The sequence below is a fragment of the Octopus bimaculoides genome, chromosome 16, assembly GCF_046866305.1.
Source record: "Octopus bimaculoides isolate indiv1 chromosome 16, ASM4686630v1, whole genome shotgun sequence".
NCBI classification, from domain to species: Eukaryota; Metazoa; Mollusca; class Cephalopoda; order Octopoda; family Octopodidae; genus Octopus; species Octopus bimaculoides.
Window position 1 is genome coordinate 45,880,718 of NC_142943.1, and position 12,526 is coordinate 45,893,243.

At 36.0% G+C, this 12,526-nt stretch overlaps 1 protein-coding gene across 50 annotated transcripts in view; it reads right to left on the minus strand.

The window, feature by feature from the left end:
* LOC106872489 (centaurin-gamma-1A) overlaps nucleotides 1-12,068 on the minus strand; it is a 168,006-nt gene extending 155,938 nt beyond the window's left edge. For all 50 annotated transcript variants that reach the window (XM_089364620.1, XM_089364597.1, XM_089364618.1 and 47 more), the window contains exon 1: nucleotides 11,333-12,068. In XM_089364620.1, the coding sequence (XP_089220746.1) occupies nucleotides 11,333-11,507 (175 nt within the window). In that variant the 5' untranslated portion in view covers nucleotides 11,508-12,068. The remainder of the gene's footprint in view (nucleotides 1-11,332) is intronic.
* Between the last annotated feature and the right edge of the window lie 458 nt (nucleotides 12,069-12,526).

Below are 12,526 nucleotides of genomic sequence, written 5' to 3' on the forward strand. Positions count from 1 at the left end.
TCTCTCTCACACACACACACACACACATACACAGAAAAGGGCAATTAAGGATTTGAAGACAGGGAAAGCCCCTGGTCCAACGGGAGTCACCACTGAGATGCTTAAAATATTTGGCAGAGTAGGATACAGTGTAGTGACCCATGTAGTTAATCAAATTATTCAGGAAGGTGTCATCCTCAATGACTGGTGTTGCTGCATTATAGTCAGCTGCTACAAGCGCAAGGAGATGCCTTAGAAGTAATTACAGAAGTATCAAGTTGCTGGACCAGGTCATGAAAGTTATGGAAAGAGTTATAACCCAATTAATTAGGAACAGAATCAGATTAGATGAAATGCAGTTTGGCTTTGCGCCGGCAAGAAACACTACTGGTGCTATTTTTATTGTCAGACAACTGCAGGAGAAGTATTTAGCTAAAAATAAACCATTGTACTTTGTGTTTGCTGACTTGGAGAAAGCCTTTGACAGAGTAACCTGCTGTGTAATATGGTGGGCTCTGAGGAAGCTAGGGGTAAACGAGTGGCTTCTAAATGCCATACAAGTCATGTACAAAGGTTTTGTCAGTAAAGTGAGAGATAACCATGAGTATAATGATGAATTTAGTGTACAGGTAGGCATTCATTAGAGTTCAGTAATTAGTCCCTTCCTATTCATCATTGTCCTCCAGGCCATAATAGAGGAATTCAAGAGTGGCTGCCCTTGGGAACTGTTATATGCTGATGATCTTGCTCTTATAGCATATTGTGTAACAGAACTAGAAAAGAAATTCCAGGTGTGGAAGCAAAACTTCGGACAAAAGGGCTTTAAGGTTAACTTAGCAAAGACTAATGTTCTAGTAAGCAAAAGAGCAGACAGGACCCTTCCCTCATCAAGTAAATGACCTTGATCAACTTGTAGGAAAGGTGTACCCAGTGCAAGCTATGGACACACAAGAGATGCAGTGAAACCACAGGAAGGTTTACGGAGAAAGTATTTGTGTATGGAAGATGAACAGGAGCCAAAAGGTTTATTCATACACAGGAAATTGATCTTCTCAAAAGCTCCAGAGGCTCTCTAGAAGTGCCTAATTAGTTGTGCAGGTGGGTATTCCAGGAGTGTAATTACTAGAATAATAGGATGGTGAAAATTCAGAGAGCTTTTATCTCTGTTGGCAACCAAAGATCTCTCTCAGGGTGAATTAAAGATTGTATGATGCCTGAATACAAACAGCAATGCTACAAGTGGTAGTGAGACACAAGCCCTGAATGCAGAAGTGATGAAGTTAGTATGCTTCATTGGATGCACAATGTCAGTGTACATGTGCAACAGAGCACTAGTGTGCCGAGAGGAAAGTTAGGTGTAAGAGGAATTAGATGCAGTGTACAAGAGAGAGAAGACTGTACTGGTTTGGTCATGTGATGTGAACAGATGTGGACAATTGCATACAGAAGTGTCGATCATGTAAAGTGGATGAAACTTGTGAAAGAGAGAAACTCAGAAATATACGGGACAAAGTATTGAAGGCCAATCTCAAGGCACAACCTTACGAAAGAGATGACAAAGGACTGAGGAGATATCTAGTGCCTCACTGTTCCCAAGAAGACGTGTCCACCACAAAAGAATTGACACCAGTGCTAGTGTCACATAAAAAGCACCCAGCAGACACTCTGTGAAGCGGTTGGCATTAAGAAAGGCATCCAGCCATAGAACCCATGCTAGAACAGACAATGGAGCCTGGTGTTGCCCCTGGCCTTACCAGTTCCTGTCAAACTCTCCAACCCATGCCAGCATGGAAAAGAGATGTTAAATAATGATGATGATGATGATATATATCAGAGAAATGAACTCCAACAGGAGAAAATGCTTCAAGATATATATGCTATTTCTGAAAAAGTTTATTGTTTGAGTATATTTTTTCAAAATGTATAAACACCACAAATAAAAAATATGGTTTATAATTACTTATATTTCCTATCTATTCCCCCTGGAACCTAAATGAAAAGTTTTGATTGTATTTCATGACAGCTTACAGAAGATGATTTTAATGTTTTCCTTAATTTACTTTTTTTCCTATACAAATTAGACGGAAAAAATATATGTTCATGTTGAATAAGGTCAGCTGGAATATAATACATCACATTGCAGTTGGATCATTTGATAAAACACTATCCTAATTAATGCTTGCATAAATGTCATAGCAATTGACTTTTCTTTCAGCTTATTTTGTAAGATAAATAAAAGTCATGAAAAATATATAAACCAGTTACAAAAATAAGTTTTGATATCAGAGTGCAAAATCCTAAAATCACACTACAATGTCAAGATAGATTACATCCTGGTTGTACACTCCCAAGAACTCACAGAATCAGCTATGTAAGCTGTTCGCTGTTCCTGAAATAAAGTTTTAAAAATTAAACAAATTTAACAACACTTTATCAGCATTTTTTCTTGAAACAGCTGGTGAAATAACTAAATTACACCAATAGTATGAAAGGTCATTAAAATGTTTATCAAAGGGAAAAATCTAAGTCTTTGGCTATAAGAATTATCATTTATTTGGATAAAGAGAGGGGGGGTCAAAGAAAGTATATATGTATGAAGAAACTGTCTAAATCTACTTAGGGATACACCTAATTTATTCAATATCATTAACAATTATGAAAATCAAATATAATTAAGGAGGATGAGAAATGCAAAGTGAAGTCATGATAAAAAAAAAAAATTAAGGAAAAATAAATCTTGCACAATCCTGTGCTAGAATGACCATAAACAAATAGAGAAGTGAAATTCTACTTAAAGATTCTTTAATTCTGAATGCTCTTCCTGAGTAGAAAAGCATTTATGTGGTGTAATAAGTGTTGAATAAGAATACAAAATACAATTCTAATGAGAATTTAATACTATGATGCTAAGAGCCCATTTAGGCATCACTAGAGAAATGTTCAAACTCATGTATTACCAACTCATGCCAGCAATATAGAGACACACAATACACATGTATGCATGGCTGTTAAGAAGTTCACTTCCCAACCACATGGTTTCAGGTTCAGTCCTACTGCATGTTGTCCGCTATAGCTCCAGGCAAACCAACACTTTGTGAGTCAGCTTCGTGTGTGTGTGTGTGTGTGTGTAGGGTGAGTGGTTGGGTAAGTTCATACTTCTACAAGTGTGATTTTACACTGATGTTGCGAGAAGCCAGCCAACTGAGGAGCATCAGAGATGATTGATTCTCATCTGGCTTTGATATTTCTTGTGTTTTAATACAAGTCCGATAAGAGATGTTATCTCAGGACAAACACTGTAGTGACAGGTCTACCAACAGTGTATATACATTAAGTATCACACACAGATGGCTATTATATATACATATATAAATATATATATAAATATATAAATATATATATATATATATATATATATATATATATATCCTATGATCTATGCATTTTAATATATATATCTGTGTGTGTGTGTGTATGCTTGTCTATAAAATATGTATACAAACATGATCATTTAATATCCATGTGTGTAGTTAGGAAACATATGTAGCCAGGAGTTTACTTGCTCCATCCCCCCAGACCGAGACTTCTGGAGATATGCTGTGACTGCGAAGATCCAGCAAATAAAGTGAGTTCACATCTGTAACCTACACCAGTGTCACATAATCAACCCACTCAAAAGTACCTTGGGTCGTAGGGCGACATGCTGTGCTTGAGGAGACCTATTGAGTCAAGTACATCATATCAAATAGAAATTGTAGTTGTGATCCCCGTGCCGGTGGCACGTAAAAAGCACCATCCAAACGTGACCGATGCCAGTGCTGCCTTGACTGGCTTCCGTGCCATGTAAAAAGCACCCATTACACTTTTGGAGTGGTTGGTGTTAAGAAGAGCATCCAGCTGTAGAAACACTACTAGATAAGACTGGGGCCCGGGGCAGCCTCCTGGCTTCCCAGACCCCAGTTGAACCGTCCAACCCATGCCAGCATAGAAAACAGATGTTAAACAATAATGATGATATATATACATATCTTTTTATTCTTCTTTTACATGTTTCAGCCTTAAGGCTGTGGCCATGCTGGAGCACAGCCAATATAATCACCCTTTCAATGGCCAATTTATGTGATTGAATTTTGGTGAAGTAGTTCAATACAGCAGCCCTCTCTTGAGCTTCTGGTCCTTGATATAGGTTCATCTAGAACTTTGGATAGCTAGCGGTCAAGTTGTTTCTGGAAAATATCTACCCCTACTCCCTGAAGATCCCTCAGATGTTTGGCTAGGCATTAAATAGAAGTGGGTCCTTAAATCACAAGCTACTGCAGAATATGGCCCTCAGTCTAGATAGGATAACTAGGACCTTTGGAATAGTGTAGTGATGTCCAGTTCAGGGGCTGATATAGCTCTCAGTACCCATCCTTGCTCCAGGGAGTACAGTTGAAGCTCTTTCAGTCACTCCCAGTAGCTTAGCTGTTCCACTGATGCAATCTTCTTCATGTAACATTGCTGAACAGCCTCAAGTTCTGCTACTCTTTTATATATATATACACACACATAAACATATCATCATCATCATCGTTTAACGTCCGCTTTCCATGCTGGCATAGGTTGGACGGTTTGACTGGGGACTGGCGAACCAGAAGGCTGCACCAGGCTCCAATCTGATCTGGCAGAATTTCTACAGCTGGATACCCTTCCTAACACCAACAACTCCGAGAGTGTAGTGGGTGCTTTTTACATGCCACTGGCACGAGGGCCAGTCAGGCAGTACTGGCAACAATCATGTTCAAATGGTGTTTTCCATGTACCACCGGCACAAGTGCCAGTAAGGCGAGGCTGATAATAATGCTCGAATGGTAATTTTTACATGCAACCGGGACGGGGGCCATACAGCAGCCTTGGCCACGTTCATGCTCGGATGGTGCTCTTAGCGCTCCACTAGCACAGATGCCAATCATGCGGAGCTGTCATCTTTAACGTTTCGAGCCTATATATATATATATATATATATATATATTTATATGTGTATTTATATATATATATATATGGATATTTATATATGTGTATATATATATATATATATATATATATATCTATATATATATATATATCTATTTATATATATATATATTTATATATATATATATATATATATATCTATTTATATATATATATATATATATATATATTTATATATATATATATATCTATTTATATATATATATATATATATATCTATTTATATATATATATATATATATATCTATTTATATATATATATATATATATCTATTTATATATATATATATATATATCTATTTATATATATATATATATATATCTATTTATATATATATATATATCTATTTATATATATATATATATATATCTATTTATATATATATATATATATATATCTATTTATCATCATCATCATCATCATCGTTTAACGTCCGCTTTCCATGCTAGCATGGGTTGGACGATTTGACTGAGGACTGGTGAAACCGGATGGCAACACCAGGCTCCAGTCTGATTTGGCAGAGTTTCTACAGCTGGATGCCCTTCCTAACGCCAACCACTCATATATATCTATTTATATATATATATATATATATATATATATATATATATATCTATTTATATATATATATATAGATAGATAGATAGGTAGATATTCATATATATATATATACACTACACACATGCATATACATGCACACATACATCATCATCCGCTTTCCATGCTGGCATGGGTTGGACGATTTGACTGAGGACTGGCGAACCAGATGGCTCCAATCTGATCTGGCAGAGTTTCTACAGCTGGATGCCCTTCCTAACGCCAACCACTTTGAGAGTGTAGTGGGTGCTTTTATGTGCTACAAACACGAGGGCCAATCAGGCGGTACTGGCAACGGCCATGCTCAAATGGGTTTTTTCCTATGTGCCACCTGCACAGGAGCCAGTCCAGCGGCACTGGCAACGACCTCGCTCAAATTTTTTTTTCACATGCCACCGGCACAAGTACCAGCAAGGCGACACTGGTAACGATCACGCTCAAATGGTGCTATTTACATGCCACCGGCACAGAAGACAGACATCTGCTCTGGCAATGATCATGCTTGGACGGTGCTGTTAGCGCTCCACTGGCACGGGTGCCAGTTATCAAATTTGGTTCAATTTTGATTTCATTTGCCCCAACAGGTCTTCTCAAGCAGAGTTTAGTGTCCAATGAAGGAAAGGTACGCATAAGTGGGCTGGCTACACCCCTAGCAAAGGCCAAGGGTTATGGTCTCACTTGGCTTGTTGGGTCTTCTCATGCACAGCATATCTCCAAAGGTCTCGGTCACTAGTCATTGCCTCGATGAGGCCTAATGTTCGAAGGTCATGCTTTACCACCTCATCCCAGGTCTTCCTGGGTCTACACACACACACATTCATACATACATATAAACAGAGCATGAAAGGCTGCTCTAAGATACATGGAGTATTTTATACATATACCTGTTCAAGTATCATGATGGCATGAAACTATCAGTAAGTCTTGGTTGTGCATTTAATGTATGTATATATGTGTGTGTATATATATGCATGCATATATATATATATATATATATATATATATGTGTGTGTGTTTGTGTGTGTGTATATATATATATACATATACCAATACATGCATATATATATATGTGTGTGTGTAAGTCATTTACACTGATCACAGTGCTCAACTGGTACTTATTTTCTGAATGGATGTACAGCAAAGTCATCATTGGTGAACTTAGAACTTAGTAAGTTGGAAGAAATGTTGCTAGGCGTTTTTCTGGTGCACTAACGTTTCTGCCCAGCTCACTGCCTTAATAATAATTCTGATTCTGACATAAGATCAGCAATTTTGAAGGAAGGGAGGGGTTAATCGAGTATATACCCTTCCCCACCTCCGCTCAGTACTTGACTGGGACTTTATTTTATCAATCCTTGGTGGGTTGATAAAATTCAGTTCAGACTGTAAAAAGCCACAAGAAATTCCACTCGGCAAATTTCCCTATATACCAAAAATTCTGCTAACTTGCCACTTCAACAATAATAATAATTCTTTCAGCCATCGGCATAATGCTTAAAATTTTTCAGGGTAGGTATAAGTCATTTACATCGATTCTAGTGCTCAACTTGTACTTATTTCATCGACTCCGAAAGGATGAAAGGCAAAGTTGACCTCAGCGGAATTTGAACTCAGAACGTAAGGACGGACGAAATGCCACGACGCATTTCACCAGGCGTGCTAACGATTCTGCCAGCTTGCCACCATAATAATTAAAATAGTAATAATGATTTCAAACTTTTGGCACAAGGCCTGCAATTTCGACCACAGCGTTCAACTGGTGCTTATTTTCTTCAGCCGAAAAGATGAAAGACGACCTCGGCGGAATTTCAACTCAGAAAGTAAAAAATGGACAAAATGACGCCAAGCATTTTATTTGGCACAGTAATGAATCTGCCAACTTGCCGCTTTGATAATAATAATAATAGTCTTTTCTGTGGGCATAAGTACTTAATTTATCGATCCCGAAAGGATGAAAGGCAAAGCCGGCCGAGGAGGAGGAAGAAGAAGAAGAAGAAGGAGGAGGAGGAGAAGAAGAAGAAGAAGAAGAAATTAATATAAAGATTATAATTTATTTACCAAAGTCTATATTGCAAATCAACAAATCTAAATAGGTTAATGTAGAGAAGTGCAGCATATGTCGATACATTTCCAATTATTTTAACTGAATGAATGAAAATCAGAAGAAAAAAAATCATTTATTTATTATTATTATTTTATTTTTTGCTTTTTGATCGAATTTTAATCTGGTTTATTTAATGACTAAAAAATTCTCACCATGTGCAACATTACAGACGTGTGTGCACGCAGTTATTTTGCTTTTTTTTTTGCATGATAGGAAACAATAAATTAACTAAAACTCATCTCATTAGAGAAATTCATAAGAATCCTTACATCAATGTAGAGCCGAGGGTGGCGTTAGAATAACATATTACCGATGTTAAATTCTCTGATAGAGACAAGTTAGTTGTGCTTACATATAAATAATGTGTGTTGGAGTTGCTTCATAATTACAACACACGAGTTCAGGGAGCCGTTGGGGCTTAACTGCTGCTCTTTAAATTATTCGGCAATGCTAGACTGAACTGTGAGTATAGAGCAGGGATACGTGACATCATGGCTAGAGTTATAATTAAATTTCAATACTAACAAAACAATTATGTCGCTTGAAACAAGTAAAAATGCTATTTCTTCTGTAAGAATGACAGATTCTGCACATCCAAAAATACGAGTAAGCGGCAGAAAAGAAAAAAAAAACATGAAGTCAATTCCAGTTGAAAATGATTCTGAAAGCGCCTTCAGATGTTTCACACAGCAGGTGCTCCTTAAATAGCTAACCTGCACTGTATATTATTTTACAGATATCCCTATTCAAAGAGATTTTCTACTTTTGAAACATTTGGTACCATTAAAGTATGTAACCTTTAATTAAATATCAAATATGCTTGTAAAGCCTTCTTCCTAAAAGCAGTTGCTGAAATGCGGATGCGAGCATAGTTTTAAAATAACTAAAACTCGCCAATAATGCCAAAGATTATGGCATACAAGAAAACTTTGCAAAACAATAAGAAATATTGTGCAAGGAAGATGAGCAAAGCGAAGAAAAGGATAAAATTAGGTCATATTAGTCATTAGAAAAGAGGCACGGAGAATGAATTTGTACTATTATACATTCCTACATAGTATCAACTGTTATTTGCCCCTACTACACACTAACGTTAATAACAAAATAATTGAGCTTTAGTCCCAAAATAACGAATGCACAAAAAAAATGTGTGTGAGTGGGTGGATTAACTTGGATTTGAAAATACACAAATCACACGCGTAGATTGATGCATACTAAAATAATAAGGATAAAAGACTTCATCGTTTTCCTTCAGTATATATATATAAATATATATATATATATATATATATGTGTGTGTATGTGTAAACTGTTAAATCTGTGGAGGAGACAGAACTGTTAATATTATAATTGACTAAAGTATCTCCAAATAAAAATTACATTCGACGAAAATCCAAGGCATCCAAGCTATGTTCTTCCATAAATTAAATATTTTGTTGAGAGAGAGAGAGAGAGAACAGTGCGTCAGATGGAAGTAGTAATGTAGACGACGCTAGTAGATTTTGAGTTAGTGTAGGTAATAGGGAAGTAGGTAGGTAAAACTAGCTGATGCGAGCTACAAGATAGAAGAAAGGCACCGGTTGTAGTCATCATACATACGGCAACACTACTACTACTGTTATAACTACTACCACAACAACTACTACTAATATTATTACTGCTGCTGCTACTACAACTACTGCTATTACGACTACTACTACTCTGCTTCCCTTCTGTATTTAGTCATTTCACCAGGAAGGAGAGCAAGACCGAACGTCGGTATCAGCTGATATAGCAGGAGAAAGTGGCCTTGTCATAGTAGCAGTATAGTTGGATAGAACAGTGGTCAGTTTATTTATTGGATATTTCCTTACAAGCTTGCCGGATGAATATTAAAACTAGCCATTTTACGAAGAATTCAATCTCGGAAACATTATATTAACTACAACGACTACTATTGCAGTTTTGATGAAATAAAAAAATTGAAGACAAAATACATTCGATTTCTGCACACTTCCTAATTAGCTATTATATAAAATCAGTTCTAATAGAATGGAATGAGAGACGGGGAAAAGATATGGGAGAAACGGTTGAAGCAATTCTCAAAATGGGGGATCAGTTTCGGTAGCTGTAAATCGATCCCTGTTTATGCAGAACATAGGTGTTTCACAATGAAATTTGGTTTAATATAATTAAGCAAACTGATCTAGTCTACATACATATCAATATAATTAAAGATATATTAGAAAAATAACCGTTTGCTTAAAATCAAATTTAAGGAGTCGTTTTAGAGTATAAAAATGTATGAAGATAAGCAAATCTTAAGAGATAAATGGAGAGTTGTCAGTGGTTAATGTTTTGCGCAGACAACCCTCGCAAGTTCAATCTACAATGTACCTTCGCTCAATATCTTTACTTCTACCAATATCACGAACAATGAAAGCAAGGAAGAAAAAGATCATAGAATAATTCGATGAAGTATCTTAAAAGAATGGATCAACTGAAAGAATTCCTTGTTGCTGAGAAGATGATATATAATTCAATTTAAAGAGAAAAGACATTGGCAAGCGAAGAAATGTGAAGATAAGACACTTCACACATGTCTGATATTTAATATTTAACAAGCAAACGTCATATTGCTGGTGTTTTGCTATCCAAAGTCACACATAATAATTAGTCATTAGATTAATAGCATTTAAAGAGAATGGAAATCGATGACAAGAAACATCCAGGTCAAAAATAGAGGAACTGTTTAAAAACGAGATGTCAAAAATAATTGAAATTTTTAGACATATTTCTACCACAAAAATCACTGAATTTACAATACACATCCATAAGAATACACACACACACACATTATATATATATATATATATATAGACAGACAGAGTGTATAAAATATGGAATAGAATTCATGTTTGTATCATGTAATATCTGTACACATTGCACACCCACTAATAATAATAATAATATAATGCAGCATCAGAGTCAACAAGGAAGGAATCTGCCTATAAATCATACAAGTTTGACATTTTGTTTTCGATGGGCCCAGGGAGGTGTTACATTAGATTGGCAAAATGAACGACATTTGGTGCTTCCACTCGACCGGTATCAGTAGAATTATTATTATTATTGACAAAACTTGTAAAGAAAACGTAAATTCTCTACGAAGCTGAGTATGCAACTCGGTTTCGATTCCTGGTTAAAAATCATTCAACACCATTTTCATTGCTTTTGCCTCCGGAAAAGGCATGAATGTCACACGATCTTTTTTGGGGGGGTTGCCTTTGAAAATCGGGGGCTATTTTGCTCTTGTAAAAATATTAATTATATAATTATCAAGGCTTCTCTTTATTTAAATATTTTCATCACAAAAATTATCGCAATTGCTTTCATTTTACAAGGTTGCGAAAAACCATTTTATTTATATTTGGGGTAATATTAATCGAAATCCTCCCAAATAAACTGCAATAAAGCGTGAACCCTTCCTTCTCTGTGTCAAAGAGACATGAAAAGAGGGCGGCGGCGGAGAAGGCGGTGATAGCTACACAACAATGTTTTAATACAACGGGGACGGGCGAATTCTGTTCAAATATTCTTTTATACTTAGATATATATATATTTGATTTGCGATGATGAAAATGTAGAGTAATACTAACCTTCAATACAAACAACATGTTCACGAACTTGTTGTTGTATTAACGGATCCTGGATCGCTTCTATCAAGTCATAGATGGCATAGATACTGGGATGGACACTTTCAAATCGTTGTATTTCCTGACGAATCGCAAGAGAATTGCTCAAGTAAGGCTGTATTGGACTCCTTAGATTCATCCTGGGGTCCGTCAAATGTCATCTTCTTTCATTTAAAACCATAATCCGGTATTTATAAACAAAACAATGAGAAATATTTCCTGACAAGAGATTTCTGCATTGAATCAAGATGGCTTGGTAGTGGTGCGCATGCGTGTGGAAACTGTTGTAAAAATTGGGAGGAAAAAACCAAAAGTACGGATGGCTAAATGGGAAATAAATGGACTCGTTAAAAATGTGTTATCAGTAATATTGTCACTCTCTGTGAGATGCAGGCATTAAATTAGAAGAGATAACAGACTAGGTAATACATCTATTGCATATATCCTGCTTAGATAATATGAATCTCTTTTTTTCCGTTACAATTTTGAATGTTTCGATTGACTTAATGATATCGATTAAATCTATAAAGTGAACGTTAAAACAAGTGAATATATCTTGTGTTGGTTGAGTATTTCAGTCTAGAGCAAATAATCTAGTGTAATGAGATTTAGTTAAGTCGTCTAGAGGAGTATACGACTGTATTTACCTCGCACTTTCATTTTAATTGTTGTCTCAGAATAGTTCTGTAAGGTCATGCGCAAAGGTTAATAGCCTTACTTCCGTTAGTGACTTCCACAAATGAAAGTGATCCTTTTCGCGCATGCGTAGACGTGAACCAGACATACACAAGTACTTCCTGTCCACCATCCCTGCTGTTACCATGACAACTGTTTGTCAAAACACGCCAGAAATGGCAACAATCTTATTTCTGCGAAGAATGTTCTTTCTTTTTCAGCGAATATTTCATTGTTATTGTCAGATATTTTTATTGACATATTTTAACCTTTCTGACTTATTAACCAAAATTTCAACAGAAAAGTCAAAATCTTAGCACATCCTTAAATATCATTCCTCGTCTTGACAACTTAGCGGAATATGCTATGCTGAGAAGCTCTAATAAGGCCGAAACATTTTAAATCCAGTCTACATTGTTTTTATTGTTACAAAATTTTGGTTAATTGATTTTTATGGAATTATTTCCTTCACTTATTGTTTGC